This window comes from Bufo gargarizans, chromosome 9 (genome assembly GCF_014858855.1).
Source record: "Bufo gargarizans isolate SCDJY-AF-19 chromosome 9, ASM1485885v1, whole genome shotgun sequence".
Taxonomy (NCBI): domain Eukaryota; kingdom Metazoa; phylum Chordata; class Amphibia; order Anura; family Bufonidae; genus Bufo; species Bufo gargarizans.
The window spans coordinates 187,502,471-187,522,319 of record NC_058088.1 but is presented as its reverse complement, the minus strand read 5'-3'; the positions used below and the strand labels follow the sequence as shown (position 1 = coordinate 187,522,319).

Below are 19,849 nucleotides of genomic sequence, written 5' to 3'. Positions count from 1 at the left end.
TGAGAAAAATTATGTTTTAATATATGCAAATTAGCCTCTAGGAGCAATGTGGGCGTTACCGTTACACCCAGAGGCTCTGCTCTCTCTGCATCTTCCACGCCCTCTGCACGGTTTTTAGAGAAGCCTGGAAGCCTTGTACAGGCTCTGGCCTATCACCATCAAGTAATGGCTTCCCCGATCTCAAGGCGGGGAAGCAGCTTTGGCCCCAGGAGAAGAAAGCTTCCTCAGATCAGATGCAGTGGTCACTATTGAAACGTTAAATGTCTGTGATTGGAGTTATCGCCGATCGCAGGCATTAGCCCCAGGTATTTGCTGTTTGAAAGAGCAGAAACCCGGCAGCTCTACTGCTTGTAAAGACCCGACTTCTGCCGTAGATGTATGGCAGCCATCTGAAAGGGGTTAATAGTGGGTGTCTATATTCCTCCTGCGCAGGGGAATCCTTAATAATGGGGATATCGGTATTATTTCAGTGCTACCCTAGATCCTTTTATGGATAAATTACGACCAGACCTTTGGGGCATCGGGCTGGAGCGCCTAACTTACTAGATATGCGGAGACGTTTTCACCTTAATTTGCAGCAGTTCTCGTTACTCTGTGTCGGCGGACTCCTTGTCCAGAACAGACCTGGCCTTTATTAATATGGATCTGCTGTGTGGTATATCGGCAGAGAGGTATCTCAGACCATGCACCGTTAATGGTGGCTTGATGTCTTACCCACAGCAAGTGTGAACCGACAGAACACAGACGAATACTGGCACGACAATGAGGGAACCTCTAATCCCTTAAAGGGGTTGTCCGGTTTCCTACACTGATGGCCTATGCTCAGGATAGGTCATCGATATCGGATCGGTGGGGCTCCGACTCCCGGCACCCCCACCGATCAGCTGTTTAAAGCTTTGACGCGATTGCCGCTCATAGAACTGAACTGCGGACTACTCGTAGGGAACCACAGACCGGTCTCGCAGAAGGGAGGCTGACCTCCTGGCGGAGCAGAGCGGTGACCATTGGAGGCCCAAAGCTTGTTTGCTTTACATCTTACAGGCTATATGTGGCACCGCCACCGCTCTCTTCCCTTCTATAGGACTGGTGGAGATAGCGGAAACTCCCTTAAAATATCCTTCTGTATCCCAATGGGTGCAATTAATACTCTACTATCATTCTGTAAGGCAACGTACGCTGTTCGGGGGTCCCCTGAACGATTTGTACGGATCCGGGGTCTATGGATTCAAGCTCAGGACGACTCTCGCCTTAGATCTTGCTAAGAGCTCATTTGCATACCGTCTTCCCAGAATTCCAGAGGAGCGTCGCCTGGCCTATAAGACTCCTCACGCCGATCAGGCGCTCTCCATAGGGAGATACAGGATCCTCCAGAATAAAATTTAAATAAACCAAACCTGTTAAAAATCCCAGAATCCTCGAGGAAGGCCGGCATGGTCAGTGGGCGTAATGATGCATTTCACCACTAGAGGGGGCAGTAAGCCATGTAATTCCTTAGCATTACCACTGCTGCCTATGTGTCCAGATGGGGATTCCTGTGAATAAGACCAGAGTGGCCCCCTAAACCCTGGAGGAACGGGGGGGACCCCAGCAGCACAGAGTATTACAGGAAAGGCGTGTGCTGATCAGGAGGTCAGGGAGGTTTGGCGGAAAGTCAAGGGGTCCCACAGCAGCACAGAGCATTTTCAGAAGAGGGTGTGTGCAGATCTTGCCAGGTGGATGTGAGCTTTTCTTTCGTGGGATGATGGTTCAGGGGGAGAACTGAGAGATGTGATCACAAACAAGGTATAGAGCCCCCAGCGGCACAGAGTATTTCAGGAGCGGCCTGTGCTGATCTTATGGTACAGTGAGCTCAGGGCAGGGCTGTATGTGACTGGGCAGCATCACAATGGGAAGAGGGCACACTGACTGGTCAGGAGCAGGGTCCCACAGCAGCACAGAGTATTTCAGGGGTGGCGTTTGGAGACAGATGGGAAGTCACTGACAGATGGGAGAGGAGCACAGAGTATTTCAGGAGCAGAGCTTGCTGATCTTGTGGGATATAGTGGTCAGGAGAGGACTGGAGACTGATGGAAGGTCATTGGCTAATATTGAGCCCCCAGCAGCACAGAGCAATTCAGGATGAGACAAGAGGTAGGTCAAATATTGACAGCAGAACAGAGTATTTCAGGAGCGGGCTCTGCTGAATATATGGGATATAATGAAGTTAGAGACTGATGGGAGGTCATTACATGACATTGAGAGAAGCAGGGTTCCCCCCGCAACACTGAGTATTTCAGACACATGTTGACAGCAGAACAGAGTGTTTCAGGAACTTGCACGCCAGACGGGTTTTGCTTTCAGAGAATAATTTAATTCGGACAAATCACATTTTCGTGCCCCCCCCTTGGGGGGCGGCTGTTTCACTTTTGCACACAAACGCTGACACACGTTACACGCACATGTCATGGCGCCCGCTCCGTGCGGGCCATGGAATAAGTTCTTTAATATAGTCATAATATAATATATTACTCTGAATACTTAGGACGATCATATCACGATAGTAACCGCACGGCAAGCTGCAGAGCACGCACATCACAACAGTGTTACCGTCACACGAAAAGTAGACCGGGGGTGGAGGGGAACACAGCGGGGGGCGCAGCCATGAGAAGGGGAGACAAAATTAGGCCATGAAAGGAAAAAGGGGTCATTTTTGAGGGGAGAGGTCAACAGAATATTTGTGGGAGGAGGGGGGGGGGGGGGCTCACAGGCAGGAACACCGCAACACACCACGTTTCAAAAGAACTGACGGAACCGGGAGGGATAGATACGGAGAGCGGCCGGCAGGAGAGCAGCGGGAAAAACACACAACATATACAAAAAAAAAGGAGCGTCAGCCGCGTCTGTATACACGTATGTACACGGAGGACTGGCACGCCCTGTGCCCGCACCCTCGTCTCGTCATGCATTCTCTACGAAGGTCCTAAGGGTGGTACCGCTGCAGGAGCTCTCTCGGCTCTGCTGTTCCATACGACGGTATTTCTAGGTGGCGGGGAAGGGGTCTTCCTCTCGTGATCTCCATATCTACCTCTTCCTCTGCATTTTTTTTATTTTTTTCAGTTTTTGTTGTTTTTTTTTGTTTTCAAGGAGTTAAGCCGTGCACACAGGTGAAGGGAGCGGGACACTACACAGAGCCGGTGGGAGAGATGTGGCGTTGGGAGAGATGTGATCCCCTTCAGTCTGAGAAGAGACTGGCGAAGGATTTCCTCAGGTTGCGGATCGTTTCGGCTTTCACCTCGTCGTGACTAAGACTGGAACGTGGAGCTGGCGAGTCTGCAAGGGTGAAGGAGTTGGTGAGGGACTGGGACTTACTGGAGGACGATGTGAGGTGATGGCCGATGATGGGAGAAGATGGGGGGGGGGGGGGCGAGTTTTTTTTTTTTTTAACAGGGGGGAAATGTGCAGAATGGTTGTCGGGAAGGTGGGGGGGGGGATGTGTTATATATGTTGGAGGTAGGGGGAGGAGGAAAGAAAAATAATGATCAGTTAAAGTCATGCAATATTACTCATTCCTGCTAAGCTAGCCACCACCTTCTACACTGGGCGCTGCCAGGGGGTGGACACTCCCAGGAACCCACTGCAGCCCCAGTCACCAAAACCCACCCGGGTCCATGCTATTGGTACCATACAAAAAGAGAAGGTGACCCAGTGCCTACCTCACCTAAGCGGCATGCAATAAAAGGGATGCAATAGGTAGTATAGGAAGCTGAAACCTGTGTGGCCCACCCAGAACCTCGAGGGCTCTTACTTCAGCTGCGGCTGGGGTGGGGGCAGCTCTTGGCCCGGCTTCTGAGCCACTTGAGGCTTTTGGGGCCCACCAGGACGTGAACCCTGCCCGGGTCCTTGAGGGTTAGGCCTGGGCTGCTGGGTCATAGGTCGTTGTGGCGGCGGCGGCTGCTGCGGTTGTGGCGGCTGCTGCTGGGGCGGCTGTTGCTGGGGCCCCCCTGGAGAGGACTGCCGCTGCTGCTGCTGCGGTGGTGGCTGCTGTTGTCCCGGCTGGCGGATGCCGTGCTGCTGTTGAAGGACGGGAGGTGGAGGCTTCTGCTGGGGTCCTGCAGGAACTGGTTGCCTCGGAGGTCCAGGTTGCCGAGGTGGAGGGGGCTGGACGCCCATTGGCTTTGGGCCTGCTGGCATAGGGGGGGTCTGCTGCTGACGTTGGGGTGATTGTGGGCTGGGCTGCCTTTGGGGAGATTGAGATTGGCGGGGTGATGGCTGCTGTTGGGGCCTCATCTGCTGGGGGGACGGTTGCTGCTGCTGCTGCTGCTGCTGCGGGGGGATCATTTGCCGCTGCTGCGCCCCAGGGCTGGGCAGATTTGGTGGATGTGGTGATGGCTGAGGACCTAAACCTTGAAGCTGCTGTCCTTGAGGTGGAGGCCTCTGCTGGGAGGGAGGTCCCTGTCGTGGAGGACCCTGTGCCGCTGGAGGACCCCCTGTAACAGAAGAGAGGCATGTCATGTGGAAATCAAGTAGCCGGTGTCTAACGTGACCGACTCTGCTACTTTTCCCGAAACTATTTCCCATAATGCTCCAGCCACTAGAAGAATACCTTGAGGAGAAGGCCTCTGCTGCTGGCTCGGAGTCCCAGACCAGGAGTGAACAGGTTGGACCTGCAATACAAAGCAAATCACAGATGAAGAGGGTCGGTGGAGCCTGACTACTGACTGTTTCCATAAGAATGGAGAAAAGAAGAAAGCAAATGCTTCAAGATGGGCAAAGCAAAATATCTATGATGCCACCTTATGTTAATTTAGGGAAATCTTGGAAAAAGTGGAGTTACCCTTTAAGAAATACCACCGCCCTTAGACAACAGGTTTGGCATCACTGTGTGGACGGCTGGAGCGGCTCTACAGAGCTCGGATCCCATCCTATAATTGAATGTCCCTTCGTCTTGGTATTTTTAGTAATATAAATCCCCGGGGTGCGCTCTACTAGAGTCCGGATCCTTCCTGGGAGTCAGCGGTGGTGACGCCAATCAGATCACCACTGATCCCAAATGACAGGGCTGAATATAGGACTCAGACCCCTTGGACACAGCTCAGAGATTTCTACTACTGATACCTTTTAGAAGGTCCATCGGTTGCCCTTTCATTTGCTCCTCAGCAACTGACCACAACCTGCTGGCAAGTGTCTAGCCTGTAGTGAGAAGGAACTGAAGATCTCATGGGAAGTAATGACCCTTCTGTCTTACCTGGGGCTGCTGTGCATGCACGGAGCGGCTCGGGGAGGAGGAGCTGCACTGAAGAGTCTGGGCCATCTTACAAACCACCAGGTCAGCGATCAGTTGCCGGTCTTCTTCCTGCTGGTCACCGATTAAAGGCATGGAGCAGCCAACGACCTGATGGAGCGAGGAGGAGAAGAAAAGATCACAATACCGCCACTATACTGAAGGTGGCGCTGCATCATGCCCCAGCTCCCATGCCACCACGAACCAGCGCCTGTTAGGGGTCCTGTCTCACCTCTATGATATGGTCCTTGCCGTCTTTCCCGTGCAGGGCTTCCACGGCGCAGATGTCCAGACCCCCGAATATTTCCGCACAGGAGTCCACCCAGAGCTTGTACCTGCAAGACAGGCGGCCATAGATTGAACCGGGCCTCGCCAGGGGCACCCATGCATCTGCTAGTGGGTGCACCCCAGTGTTACTCTTTTATGTTAAAATGAAGATCAGGACAGCCAGTAGGGGGCAGTGTAACACCATGTCCTTGATGAGTTACTTCAATGTCTGGAGTATTGGACGTTCTGCAGTGCCGGACTATGGGAAGGTGGTCGTCCATGATGAGACCAGGGCCGGATCTCACAGCCTGAAGACTGTCTACAGCTTTAGGCCACGAGAATCCCCCGTACCCTTCTCTGCCCTCAGTCCTGGAGCTGAAGACCTGAAATAATCCGACAACGGAAGGCATCTGCTGCCTGACAACTCCATTAAGACTGTGGTTGTTAGGCAGTGTCTGTATAGCAACCAGACTGTCAGACATGAGAAGGAGAGCTGCCCTATTAATCAGATTTTTCTAACATTATATACATTGGTGGTCAAGCGCCAGGCTATGCCCCCCCCCCCCCCAGTGCCCGATCTGACCTCCATCGATAGAATAAATGTGTATACGGTACCTGTCAGACACAGCGATCTGCTCCAACATGGCCGACCCCGTGTTGGTTTTCCAGTTCCCAGAAATGGATGTTCTCCTGCAATGTACAAGAGAAGCGTCACATTAGGTGGCCACCCTTCCCCTATAGACAGTTCATACACATCTATCACAAGCTTTTACAATGACAGGCTGCAGTACCGCTTTTCACCACCACAAACCTTCCATAGACACCAATGGAACAGCGCCCTCGGCTGTGCTGCTGATCATTACAATAGGCAGGTGTCAGTGGTGCAGCGCTGATTCACCACATGTGTACACCGGCCTTGTGCAATATACATATTACATTATTCTGCCCGTTCTGGCACCACGCCATCTAGTGGCCATCACCGGCTAAGACCTTGGCTTTAAACCCTATAACCTCCCATTAATCATGACCCCCTGACTTACAGCGCAGTCGCTCCCACCCTACCCCCCAGCTGTCTGCCATGTTCTGTTGTAATGAGTGACTCAGGGCTGAGTAGTCGGCTGGAGACAAACCTGGAGGCCCCTTATTGCTAGATGCAGGGAGCCTGGCTTTAGATCTGTTCAGTAATCCAGAAAAAAGGAGACCGGATCAGTACAGCAAGTACCGGATTACAGGAATTGTACGCCCCCCCCATAGACCGTCGGATGAGATCTGCCCTGCCTCTGCTGTAATCTATGAGAGCAGTTACATCGGGCACACCTATAGAAGGTGCCAGGCAGTAGGTGCCATGGTCTCCAGCAATGGGTGGGGGGCAAGATGTAAAGCGTAGGAATAGGGCCCCATTCACCCAGAGGGTCCCTTTGGATCCCTCCTTTAGCACATTGGGAAATCTTCCGGACGTATACCTCCGGCGAAAGGCTCGAGCGTCGTGTGCACAGAGCCTTGCATTGGTCACGGTTGGAGAGCAGTGAAGATCGCGTGTTCTAGATGCCAGTGCCAACTTGCACCAGCATCTAGAACATGTCCTTGTGGCAGGTGCTCCGATGTTGGCGGGCCCCTCGGCCCTCAGGGTTCCAGCATCCCCATCCACTAGACACTGATCTCCATGAGGCCGTTTATGTGACGTCATCATCTAGAACCACACAGGGCCGACCTCCTCCTCCACCCAGGAGGCTCGCATTATAACTCAGCTGGAGAAATCTAACGTGAGGAAAGAGCGCCGAGTAGTAATTATGAACTAATCGTTGGTTGACTCCTTAAAGGGTCACCGTGCTTCTGGAAAACGTTTGATATGTTAAAAGGGTGGGGGTCTGAGTGCTGAGACCCTCAAGATCTCTACAACAAGTGGAGAGAAGCCCTCGCTTAGTTTGCTCTCTCTACTTGCTGCAACCAGACTGGCACAACGACTTTCTATTGAGTCCGTCTCACTCCCGTCCTGCAGCGAGGAGAGAGAACATGCTAAGCGCAAGCTTCTCTTCCCTCATTCTAGAGGTCATTGGGGGTCTCAGCTGCTCAGACCACCACCGATCTAAACCTTTGATATGTGACCCTTTATGGGCCATTCCAGTAAATAGTTGCCGTTCCCTACACACAGAGTGAGGCACTAAGTCAGTGCAGCGGTGGTCCCTCCTTCTCAGGATTGTGGGGGTCCCACCAAACATAAAGTGAAGTCCTATCCTAGAGAAGATAGATGGCTGGTGTAAGGTCCCTTTAACGGTTAAAGAACAATGCTGCCCACTTTTCGTACTCGCGCTGCACGAACAGATCATATCTCTCCCATAACACAGCATGAGCAGACGGCAGCCGCCCACACCGCTCATACTGCGCCGGAGACAATAGAGAAGTCAGGCTCAGGGTGGGAACGTTGGGGGTGCTTCCCAGAACAGTAATCTAGTCTTAAGAACTTCACGTTGGATTCTTGGACGGGAAACTAAGGCGTTTCGCGAAATGCAGACGAGTTCATGTTCTGTTCCTAGAGTTCACCCAAAACTTGCGTCCGCTCAGTCATGCTGTACAGACCTTTTAGGGGCCAAATCCATGAACATTACTGGTCCTACTGTATACTGGCACCAAACTATAGGTTCTTACTCTAGACTTGAGGAGTCACGAGCAAGAAAACAGCCCAAAAGGTTAGGGGCCAAGAGCAATTTCTAGGTGACCTTTGCCTACTTGGTCCTAGGATTTATCCAACCCAGCCCTGGTGAATACCCGTGGCAACTCAAACGTCTCGTCACATCTGCTCTGGGACTCCAGTTCTTGTTCATAATTGATCCTACTGTATACCTGTCTAAAAGTTGCATCAAACATAGCCCAGCTCTAAGCCTCTTCTAACACCAAAGTTCATGTCCATGATTGGTTCTGTCGTGCACTTGTTCTAGACCTGTAAGTTATCTGTTCTATACTTCATCTCAGACCAAAGATCATATCCAATAGTCATACTCTCAACTTGTTCTAGGCCTCAAGTTGTCCTTTCACTTGTGCTCTATGAGCTAGATCTTATCCATGACTGGCCTACTGTATATTTTTTTTATAGGCCACCGGTCCCCACCTCTTCTAGAAGATAGTTCTTGTCCATCACTGGCCTACTGTATACTTGTCTATGGTTTAATTGTGTCCTTGTTCTAGACTATAGGCTGATTTTATCACTTGTGCTCTATACCTCTTCTAGGCTTATAGTTCAACTCCTTGGTAGTCTACTACATATTTATTCTAGATCATAGCTTGACATAATTTAAGTTCTAAGGTTCTTGTCCCTGATTGACCTGCAGTACTGTGTCCTTGTACTAGCCCATAGGTTGTTTTAACACCTGTGATCTATACCACTTCTAGGCTTCAAGTTCATGTCCATGAATGGCCTACTGTATAATTATTACAGACCTCAAGATTCCCTTACGTCCTAACCAGCAGCACAAGTGGGGAGTTCTCCCCTGTGAAACTGGTAGGACAGGTGGAATTTTTATTGATTAAAATTGCTACTTAAGACAATTAAACAATTAACCCACCCCCTATAAAGGGATGCCCACCCTTAAACCAGTGCTTTTTTATCTGTCCTGTGGACTGAGGACAGGCTCAGGCGCTGCCTGTTACCTTTTTGATTAGTTTGCTGCCAAGTTCTTGGTCCTTGTGGCCGTTTTTTTTCCTAGGTTCTGCTGGGTTGCGGCCTCTGCCGCAGTTAGATGGTAGGGGTCTGTTGGCACCTCTATATCCCGGCGGTATCCCCCTGCTGGAGCCCTCTCCGCCATCACAGGGCGTCACCTGAGATCGGGTGAGTGAGCCCCGAGCAACCCACGTTGTATTCGGCCGCACCATACCCGGAAGTGTGTCAGATGACGACTTCCGGGTCAGCGGCGCTCGTATATTCGGCGCCTATTTTAGCTGCGCTTCGGCCCCTGATGTGCCTAATTTGTATTTTTGCCCCAGATTTACACATATAATCGGGGGGGGCCTTCTGTTATTTTTATAAATAAGTAAAGTAGTGACAGTGGGTCACTTCCGGCGGGGGCGGAGCTACGCTAGGGGGAGGGTCTGTTAGCTATAAAAGCTCAGCAGACGCCAGACTCTCCCTCTCTGCCTGCAGTGAGTCTATTCTAAACTACTTTCCAAGTTGTTTTTTCAGATGGCGTCTCCCAATGTCGACCAGCATGGGAAATCCTCCCATAAACAGAAGCACGTAATTTGTTCCAACTGCGAGATGCCGATGCCGGACTCCTATGATACAATAGGTGTCCTTTATGCCGTCCTCCTCCGACGCAACCCAAGATGGGTGACATGTTCGGCTGGATGAAGGAATTCATGGGTAATTCCATTATGGAACTCGAGTGCCCTTTCTTCTAAGAGGCCCAGAGCTTCATCGCCAGGTCCTGTACCTATGGATGAAGACATCATTTAGGTTGAAGACCGTTCCTCCTCCTCTTCTGATGAAGATGATGCCACCTATCTTTTTCCTGCTGAGAAGACGCAAAGACTTCTACGCTCCATCCGATCAAGGGATCATGATGTTGAGCAAGGGGAAGCTCCACCGTCCACCTCTAGGGGGCCAAGGGCCTTTAAAGTGGACAAAGATTTTTAAAAAAGCTTATGTTAACTGAATGGAAGCATCCTGAAAAAGGTCCAGTTCTCACAAAGAGATTTAAACTGATGTTTCCTCTCCAGGAGTCGGAATCAGAACTTTAGGTACCGCCTCCGAAGGTCGATATGGCGATCTCCAAGTTGTCTAACAGGACCTTAGTTCCTTCTGATGACGGAAGCAACCTTCAGGATCCATTAGATCGGAGGGCCGAGTGCACTCTGAGGCCCAGCTATTCCGCAGCTGCAGACTCTGCTTCAGTTGCAGTTGCTTCCTCAGAAGTCGCAGAGTTTGTTCGGTCCCGCATTCTCAGAATTCAGTCGGACCTGGAATCTGGAGTCTCCAGAACTGACGTGCTAGACCAGTTCAAGACCTTGCTCCTTGGAACTGACTTTTTGTGTGACGCTTCCACACAGCACCTGAAATTAGCCGCCAAAGGCATGGCTCTCTCTTCTGCCAGTCGGCGGCCCTTATGGTTGCGTCCCTGGGTTGCCGATAACGCCTCCAAATTCAATCTGTGTGGCTTACCATATGAACCAGGAAGACTCTTTGGTTCAGAATTAGATAAGATAATGGAGAGCCTGGCGGATGAAAAGGGAAAGTCCCTCCCCCAACAATCCTTTCGGGGCCGGAGTAGGCCCAGAAGTTCTAGAACCCAGGGCCCCTCAAGGTCTCAGAGACGTCAGGAGTCATCCAGACGCGGACGGGGTCGCGGTCCTGGAAAGGACCGTAAAGCGGATCTATGACTCTCCCGCTTACCTTCCCCTCCAAATCGTCTGTGCGATGCTCAGAATTTCAGTTCCCCTCCGGTTGGAGGTCGTCTAAGTTTATTTCAGCAGGCCTGGCTGCTAAATATTCAGGACCAGTGGGTCCTAGAAATAATTATGTTGGGGTACAAAATAGATTTTCTGTCCCCTCCCCAAGAGAAATTTGTTTTAACCAGAACCCTAAACCAGACCAAACAGTCTATCTTAGAGGATTCTGTTCTCCTTTATGTTCAAAAAATTGCCCTAGAGGAAGTTCCTCCTCGCGAACAAGGGCTGGGAGTATACTCCCCCGTTTTTCTAGTCCCGACGCCGTCGGGCGATTGGCGCATGATCATAGACCTGCGTTACCTAAATTGGTTCATAAGACCAAAGCGCTTCAGAATGGAGACCATTCGATCACTCATCACCATCCTAAACCCCGGCGATCGAATTATCACCTTAGATCTGAAGGATGCTTACCTTCATATCCTCATTCATCCAGCTCACAGGAGATTTTCAAGAATTGCGGTCTCCATAAGAGAGGTAGTAAAACATTACCAGTTTGCTGTGCTGCCTTTTGGCATTTCTTCCGCTCCCCACACTTTCACAAAAGTTGTGGCTCCGGTTGTCGCCCAACTCAGGCTTCAAGGGCTAGAAATCGTGCCATACCTAGAGGACTGGCTTCTAAAAGCCGCCACTCTAGACGTTCTTTTATCTCATCTTCAGCTGGCTCTTCAGTCTCTCCAGCGCTTGGTCTGGCTCATAAATTGGGAAAAATCGGAGATCGTTTCATCTACTTCCAGGATGTTCCTGGGTTTTCTTGTAGACTCCAAACGGATGACCCTTTCCCTCTCTCCAGAGAGGAAGAATCAAGTGGTAAGAGCCGCACAGTTCCTCATAAAGATGTTAGGCCACATGTCAGCATCTGGAATTGCAACCCAAGACAATACGACGGTAGTCGCTTACATCAACATACAGGGAGGCACAAGATCTCAACCTCTCCTCCAGGAAGTTGGTTTAATTCTTGCTTGGGCAGAAACCAGTCTATCCCAACTTTCGGCTGTTCACATCAGAGGGAATCTCAAAGTAGTTGCAGATTGGCTGAGTTGGGGTCTGCCAGTTCCAGGCAAATGGTCATTGAACAGAGACGTTTTCACCCAGATCACACTCCGGTGGGGTGTTCCAGAGATCGACTTGATGGCGACGCATTTGAACGCCAAGGTAGAAAGATTCTGCTCCCTCTACAAGGAGGACAATCCTCTAGCGATAGACGCTCTGTCCATAACATGGAGGTTCAGGCTGGCTTACATATTCCCTCCAATTTCCATGATACCAAGGGTATTGACGAAAATCAAGCAAGACCAGACCCCGGTCATTGCGATAATACCATTCTTGCCAAAGAGGTCTTGGTTCACCCAGCTCATGAAGATGAGTCAGGGCACATATTGGAGACTTCCCCTAACGCAGGACCTTGTGTATCGGGACACAGGCCCCTGCCTAGATCTGAGGAAACTCAATCTGACAGCCTGGAGATTGACAGGTACCTACTAGAAGCTAGAGGGCTTTTTGCGGAGGTCTTGAGAACCATTTCACACTGAAAGCTTACTTAAGGATATACAAGATCTTCCTTCAGTGGTGTGCTGATAAAGAGTTTTCAGCGATTCTACAGTTTCTGCAGGACGGCCTGGACAAGGCTCTAAGCCCGTCAACGCTCAAAGTTCATACCAGTGCACTTTCTGCCTGTTTAGGTAGACCTTTAGCTCAAGACCCCCTACTCAGGAGGTTTCTCAAAGGAGCCGAAAGGCTAAAACCTAGAATCCTGAGACCTATCTCTGAATGGGATTTATCTGTGGTTCTGAAGAAGCTATCCTCTCCCCCCTTTGAACCCTTGGAAAATGTGAACCCTAGATTTTTATCTTCGGCCAAGAGGATTGGAGAACCTGTTGAGGTTCCTACCGACCTTTGTCCCCAAGGTACCATCATTTAGAAATACTAATCAGACTATCACCTTACCGGTTTTATGTCCCTCTCCCTCATCTCCAGAGGAAGAAGCCCTCCATTCCTTGGACATTTCAAGAAATCTCAGAATCTATCTGAACAGAACTACGGAATTCAGAAGATACGAACACCTCCTGCTGTCCTTGTCGGGAAAAAACAAAGGTCTAAAGGCCTCTAAACCCTCTTTGAGTAGATGGGTAAAAGAGGCAATCCATGAAGCTTTTCTAGCCCAGGGTTTGGCTCCTCCATCCTTTGTCACTGCCCACTCTACAAGGGCAGTATCTACTTTGTATGCGGAGAAAAGTTTGGTCCCGCTAGAACAAATCTGTGCTGCAGCCTCTTGGAGCTCCCACAGCACCTTTATGAAGCATTACCGCCTAGATTCTAGGCGCTCTGAGGGAGTGGCATTTGGACGTACCATTCTCAGTGCCGCCCTCTCATAAAAAAAAAAAGGGGAACCCTCCCAATTTGTCTGTCGCTCCTTGCTAGGTCCCCACTTGTGCTGCTGGTTAGGACGTAAGGGAAGCGTTAATTTTAACGGAAATTTGTTTTCCCTTAGTCCTAACAGCAGCACACAAATTTTCCACCCTATTTTTGTTTGTGTACTTGCTGATAAAGCACTGGTTTAAGGCCGGGCGTCCCTTTATAGGGGGTGGGTTAATTGTTTAATTGTCTTGGTAGCAATTTTAATCAATAAAAATTCCACCAGTCCTACACAGGGGATAACTCCCCACTTGTTCTCATCACTTGTGCGCTAAACTTCTTGGACTAAAATCATGTCCATGATTGGACTGATCCTACTGTATACTTGATCTAGACCACACATTGTCTTATCACGTCAGCTTGAGGATTCAATACTTGTCTATAACTGATCCTATTATATAAATGTTCTAGACCACAAGTTGTCTCTTTACTTTTGTTCTATACCTCCTCTAGGAGCTAGATCTTGTCCCTGATTGCTGTATACTTGTTTCAAAAGTTCTCTTCCCTCAGCTCTACACGTCTTCTGTTACCAAAGTTCACATTCATGAGTGATCCTACTGTACATTTCTTCCAGATCATAAAATGTCTCCTCATTGGTCCTGTTATATACTTGTTCTAGACCATAAACTGTCTTACCATTTCTGTTCTATACCACTCCTAGGGTTCAAATCCTTGTCCATGAGTGGTCTTAGTGTATACGTGTTCTAGACCACAAGTCATCTCATTTCTTCAGCTCAATCCTATGTCCATAGTTGGCCTACAAAACACTTGTTCTAGACCAGGCATGCTCAACCTGTGGCCCTCCAGCTGTTGTAAAACTACAACTCCCACAATGCCCTGCTGTAAGCTGTTAGGGCATGCTGGGAGTTGTAGTTTTGCCACAGCTGGAGGGCCGCATGCCTGTTCTAGACCATGCGCTATTTTATTACTTTGTGACCTATATCTAGGACACAAGTTCTTTTCTATGACTGGTCCTGGTACAGAATACTAGATCTAATATCTTATCATTTCTACATCTCTTGTAGGACACAAGGTCTAGCACTTGGCTGATTCTCTCATCACTGGTCTGAAGCCACATGTTCAGACGCCTCACTAGTTCTCGTCTATATCCTTACTAGGACAGGAGTGTGACTGGTTCTATTGTTTTCAGGTTACAACTTCAAGGTTCTTATCACGCCTGCTCTAAAGTTCTAGGACGCCAGTTCACATGCTTCAAGTATCCAGGAGACAGACTCTAGGGCATGTTCTTCATGTTTCTCCTGCTCTTCCATCGTATGAAGTGCTCTCAGGTACTGTATGGTTAGTTAATCATGACCAGATGATTCTGCATTTTTCTGAATGTGGGATTTTTAGGAATGTCGGCTTTCTGGGAATTTTCCTTTCTCTCTTTTATCTCAGACATCTGACGGTGATAAAATCCTTCCTGCTGAACGGCGGCTTCCTACCATGGGTCTCATAAACAGAATTATGGGCAGTCGTGACCACTAACAACCCCCAAATCCCTGCCAGCCTGATATAATGAGATTGCAGGCGCTTTACTTTCCCACAGAGGCACGGATCAGTGTGTTCTCAGAGAAGGGCTGATCAGGATCTAGGTGTTTCAAAGACTCGTGCCAGGTCATGTCAGACAGAGAAGAGAGAAGGGAGAGGCTGAGATTAGGCTGTACGGAACCAGAAAAACCCGCATGGCAGACAGGGAGGGAGAGAGACCCAAAGTATGACTGAGACCAATACCAGGGTATTTTTAGCTTTAGGTAAACTGTGAAATCTATTTCCAGCTTCATGGGAAGAAAGAGTCATAAAAACAGCAGCAACTGCTGAAGAAACAGCACAAGAGCCGTGGTTATCAGCCGCCCCTCCCCCGATCCCAGGGAAATGGTCCTGACAACCAGGAACGCAATTCTAGCAGTAGGTTCTGGGACGGGATAAGGGCACCATGATGTGTAAGATCAGTAGTGTCATTATCCTGTACCCAAAGTGTCAGCGTCATTGTCCTGTACCCCGAGTGTCAGCGTCATTGTCCTGTACCCCGAGTGTCAGCGTCATTGTCCTGCACCCCGAGTGTCAGCGTCATTGTCCTGCACCCCGAGTGTCAGCGTCATTGTCCTGCACCCCGAGTGTCAGCGTCATTGTCCTGCACCCCGAGTGTCAGCGTCATTGTCCTGCACCCCGAGTGTCAGCGTCATCGTCCTGCACCCCGAGTGTCAGCGTCATCGTCCTGCACCCCTAGTGTCAGCGTCATCGTCCTGCACCCCGAGTGTCAGCGTCATCGTCCTGCACCCCGAGTGTCAGCGTCATCGTCCTGCACCCCGAGTGTCAGCGTCATCGTCCTGCACCCCGAGTGTCAGCGTCATCGTCCTGCACCCCGAGTGTCAGCGTCATCATCCTGTACCCCGAGTGTCAGCGTCATCATCCTGTATCCCGAGTGTCAGCCTCATCGTCCTGCACCCCGAGTGTCAGCGTCATCATCCTGTACCCCGAGTGTCAGCGTCATTATCCTGTACCCCAAGTGTCAGCGTCATTATCCTGTACCCCGAGTGTCACTGTCATTATCCTGTACCCCGAGTGTCAGCGTCATTATCCTGTTCCCCGAGTGTCAGCGTCATTATCCTGTACCCCGAGTGTCAGCGTCATCATCCTGTACCCCGAGTGTCAGTGTCATTATCCTGTACCCCAAGTGTCAGCGTGTCATTATCCTGTACCCCGAGTGTCAGCGTCATCATCCTGTACCCCGAGTGTCAGTGTCATTATCCTGTACCCCAAGTGTCAGCGTGTCATTATCCTGTACCCCGAGTGTCAGTGTCATTATCCTGTACCCCGAGTGTCAGTGTCATCATCCTGTACCCCGAGTGTCAGCGTCATTATCCTGTACCCCGAGTGTCAGCGTCATTATCCTGTACCCCGAGTGTCAGCATCATTATCCTGTACCCCGAGTGTCAGCGTCATTATCCTGTACCCCGAGTGTCAGCGTCATTGTCCTGTACCCCGAGTGTCAGCGTCATTATCCTGTACCCCAAATGTCAGTTTGGCTTCCTGGTTCTCTACACACCAAGGGCTGGCGCCACCCATAAGCAGAGTTGCCCACCGCGTAGAGCGCCACTCTTGCTGGGGGTGCCGGCGCTCTGGAGTCTGGCTGCCAGTAGCGTTGCTAGATGGGTGTGGGCCGCACCGAGTGACACCAGTCCGATGGAGTGTCACCCCCGGGCCCAAGTTCCCAACACCACTAGCACCTGCCCCCTTGTACTTGTGTCGCTGATCTGATCTTGGGCTGTGCGGGCATGAGTTCAGTCACTTCAGCCCGTAATCCCGCGAGACCCACCTCGGGATTGCGCGCCAAAGACACTGAACTTAACTGAGCTCAAGTTCAGACTACACAGGATCAGCGACACAAGTGCGGGGGGGGGGGGGGCGCAAACTACATAATGGAGGGCAGTCTGGGGGTAAAATTAACTTGTGTGGGGGCAAAATTACTTAGTGGTGGGCAAATTACATAATGGAGGGCAGTGTGGGGGGCAAACAACATAGTGGGGTGGCAAACAACATAGTGTGGGGGGCAAATCAACATAGTGTGGGGCAGTGTGGGGGGCAAATTACAAAATGTGGGGAAAATTACATAATGTGAGGCAGTTGTGGGTGGCGAAAATTACATAATGTTGGGGGAAAAAGTACATAATGTGAGGCAAATGTGGGGGGCAATTACATAATGTGAGGCAGTGTGGGGGCAAATCACATAATGTGGGGCAGTGTGGGGGCAAATTACATAATGTGGGGCAGTGTGGGGGCAAATTACATAATGTGGGGGGGAAATTAATGTGAGACAGTGGGGGGGGCAAATTACCATAAATGTGGTGGCAGTTTCGGGGGCAAATTACTTAATTGTGGGGGGAAAATTAATGTGAGGCAGTGTGGGGCAATTACATAATGTGGGAGGAAAATTAATGTGAGACAGTGTGGAGGGCAAATTCATATTTGGGGCGTTTCGGGGGCAAATTACATAATGTGGGGCAGTTTCGGGGGCAAATTACTTATTGTGAGGCAGTGTGGGGGCAAATTACATAATGTAGGGCAGTGTGGGGGCAAATCACATAATGTGGGGCAGGAGGGTAGGGGGAAAATTACATAATGTGGGGCAGTGTAGGGGGCAAATTACATAGTGGGGGGCAAATTACTTAATGTGGGAAGTGTGGGGGCAAATCACATAATGTGGGGAAGTGTGGGTCAAATCACATAATGTGGGGCAGTGTGGGGGCATATTACTTAATGTGGGGCAGGGTAGGGGGCAAATTACATAATGTGGGGTAGTGTAGGGGGCAAATTACATAGTGGAGGGGCAAATTACTTAATGTGGGGAAGTGTGGGGGCAAATCACATAATGTGGGGAAGTGTGGGGGCAAATCACATAATGTGGGGCAGTGTGGGGGCATATTACTTAATGTGGGGCAGTGTGGGGGGCATATTACTTAATGTGGGGCAGTGTGGGGGGCATATTACTTAGTGTGGGGGGCATATTACTTAATGTGGGGCAGTGTAGGGGCAAATTACATAATGTGGGGCAGTGTGGGGGGGCATATTACTTAATGTGGGGCAGTGTAGGGGGCATATTACTTAATGTGGGGCAGTGTAGGGGCAAATTACATAATGTGGGGCAGTGTGGGGGGGCATATTACTTAATGTGGGGCAGTGTAGGGGGCATATTACATAATGTGGGGCAGTGTAGGGGGCAGTATTACTAATGAGGGCATTCTAGAAGGGAATTACTATTGGTGGGACTATGAGGAGCGCTATTACTATGGCGGCACTATTATTTCTTCAGGATAGTATTTGGGGGTATTGGGGAGCACAGCAAGCAGCAGGATAACACTGTGGGGGCTCCAGGTTGGGGGATGATGACAGAATAGACGTCACCTGGAGGCCCTGGATGTGACAGGTACCTGCTGCTGTATATGTGCAATGCTGCTATTTTATGTTTTGCATATATGAAAATGTTTACAATTAAAATGTTTTAATTAAATGTTCTATTTTACTATTTTTATTATTTGGTCGAAAGGCTGTTTGGGGAGGGGGGGGGGATTGTAACGGGACTGCTGCAGAATATCTAAAATTAGCTGGTCAAGTAAAATGTTGCATGCAACAATCATTAAATAGGTGGCCGAGAAAAAAGGGGTGGGTCAAAGGGTGTGGTCAATGGGCGGAGTCAAGGCTGCGGCAAAATTTGCTTTTGCCTAGGGTGGCAAAAATCCTTGCACCAGCCCTGCACACACCTTTCCATCATGGCTGTCCTCCTTAGGTTTTAGCTGCTGTTTAATAAGGTTTTACACGATTCCTCCCATGAGGTCCATATGTGATTAAGGTCTATGGTTTCAGGGTGCTGGGCACTTACATGTAGGCTTTGTAATTATTTCCAATTTTCTGAATGCGGACATCATACTTGGCGTCAATAAACGGTTCAGAAGTGGCGTAGGTTTTAGTTAGGGCAACCACGCTAGCGATGTCCTGGAAGTCATACTGGTTGTCCACCTTCACCTGGAATAAGAAAGCAAGGCATGAAGTTATCACTGGAGCCTTCCATGGACAGTCCGAACTAGAGATGACCTAAACGACCATCGGACTACCTGGTACCACACTTCCTCCATAACAGAGCCCCAGTCAGGACATGTTTTTGAATAGTAATGATGACAAACCCTTTCCCATCTAAGATCCTGGTGGTCAGACCTCCACTCATCAGACTCATGGCTTATCTACTCAACGATGAGGATAGACTTCGTAGCTACAAATTACAATCTATAGAATTCTGTCTTCCTGCAGCCACCACTAGGGGGAGCTCACTGCACAATGATTACAACATAGTCTGCAGTATGCTCCTGAGCTCCCCCTAGTGGTGGCTTAAGGCTGTACAATTTTATTAGGAACTATGCTGAGGATGTGGAGCTGGGTAACAGACAAAGCTAAGATTGCTAGAATGATATATTAAGAAATTGACCAGGAGAGAGTTTTTGTACTATTATAGTGCTATTATTATAACCACTACTGGTATCTAGCCCTCATCCACCTCTCCACGCAAGTCAATGGGACATATGGTGCAACTGAAATACTACTACTCATTGTATGTAATCTATATGACTCAGGGTAATGACACAAGACAACGTGCAATCAAAAGCCAAAACTAATCAAGTGCAATGCCCGGTGCTTAGAGGAAATAGAGGAGTTGAATGGAGGTTAAGTGCAAGAGGAAGCAGGTGACCTCCGGGTGACACCTCTAGGGTCAATCCCCATGAAGACAAGTTGCATTGTGTAATGTATGGACGACCGGTGACCCGTATGTCCTTCTGCTCTCTGCCCTGGGGATGAACCTCTGATCGTTACTTACCTTGCCCATACCAGAATGAGCGTGGCCCATCTTGATCACCACTGGAAACTTGGAGGCGGTCAGCTGTAAGAGAAAAGAGATGGAGGTCATTATAGTACTGCAAG

At 49.8% G+C, this 19,849-nt stretch overlaps 1 protein-coding gene across 3 annotated transcripts in view; it reads right to left on the bottom strand.

Annotated features, from left to right (window-relative positions):
* Positions 1–2,328: 2,328 nt before the first annotated feature.
* The window catches only part of SYN1 (synapsin I), a 60,932-nt gene continuing 43,411 nt past the window's right edge, over positions 2,329–19,849 (bottom strand). Inside the window, exons 6-13 of one of the 3 annotated variants that reach the window (XM_044305814.1) lie at positions 19,746–19,808; positions 18,759–18,901; positions 6,143–6,217; positions 5,493–5,595; positions 5,225–5,371; positions 4,583–4,643; positions 3,750–4,466; positions 2,329–3,347 (exon numbers count right to left, since the gene is read on the bottom strand). In XM_044305814.1, coding sequence (XP_044161749.1) covers positions 3,781–4,466; positions 4,583–4,643; positions 5,225–5,371; positions 5,493–5,595; positions 6,143–6,217; positions 18,759–18,901; positions 19,746–19,808 — 1,278 coding nt within the window. In that variant the 3' untranslated portion in view covers positions 2,329–3,347; positions 3,750–3,780. The remainder of the gene's footprint in view (positions 3,348–3,749; positions 4,467–4,582; positions 4,644–5,224; positions 5,372–5,492; positions 5,596–6,142; positions 6,218–18,758; positions 18,902–19,745; positions 19,809–19,849) is intronic. The other 2 variants (XM_044305815.1, XM_044305813.1) reach the window with 2 other exon arrangements.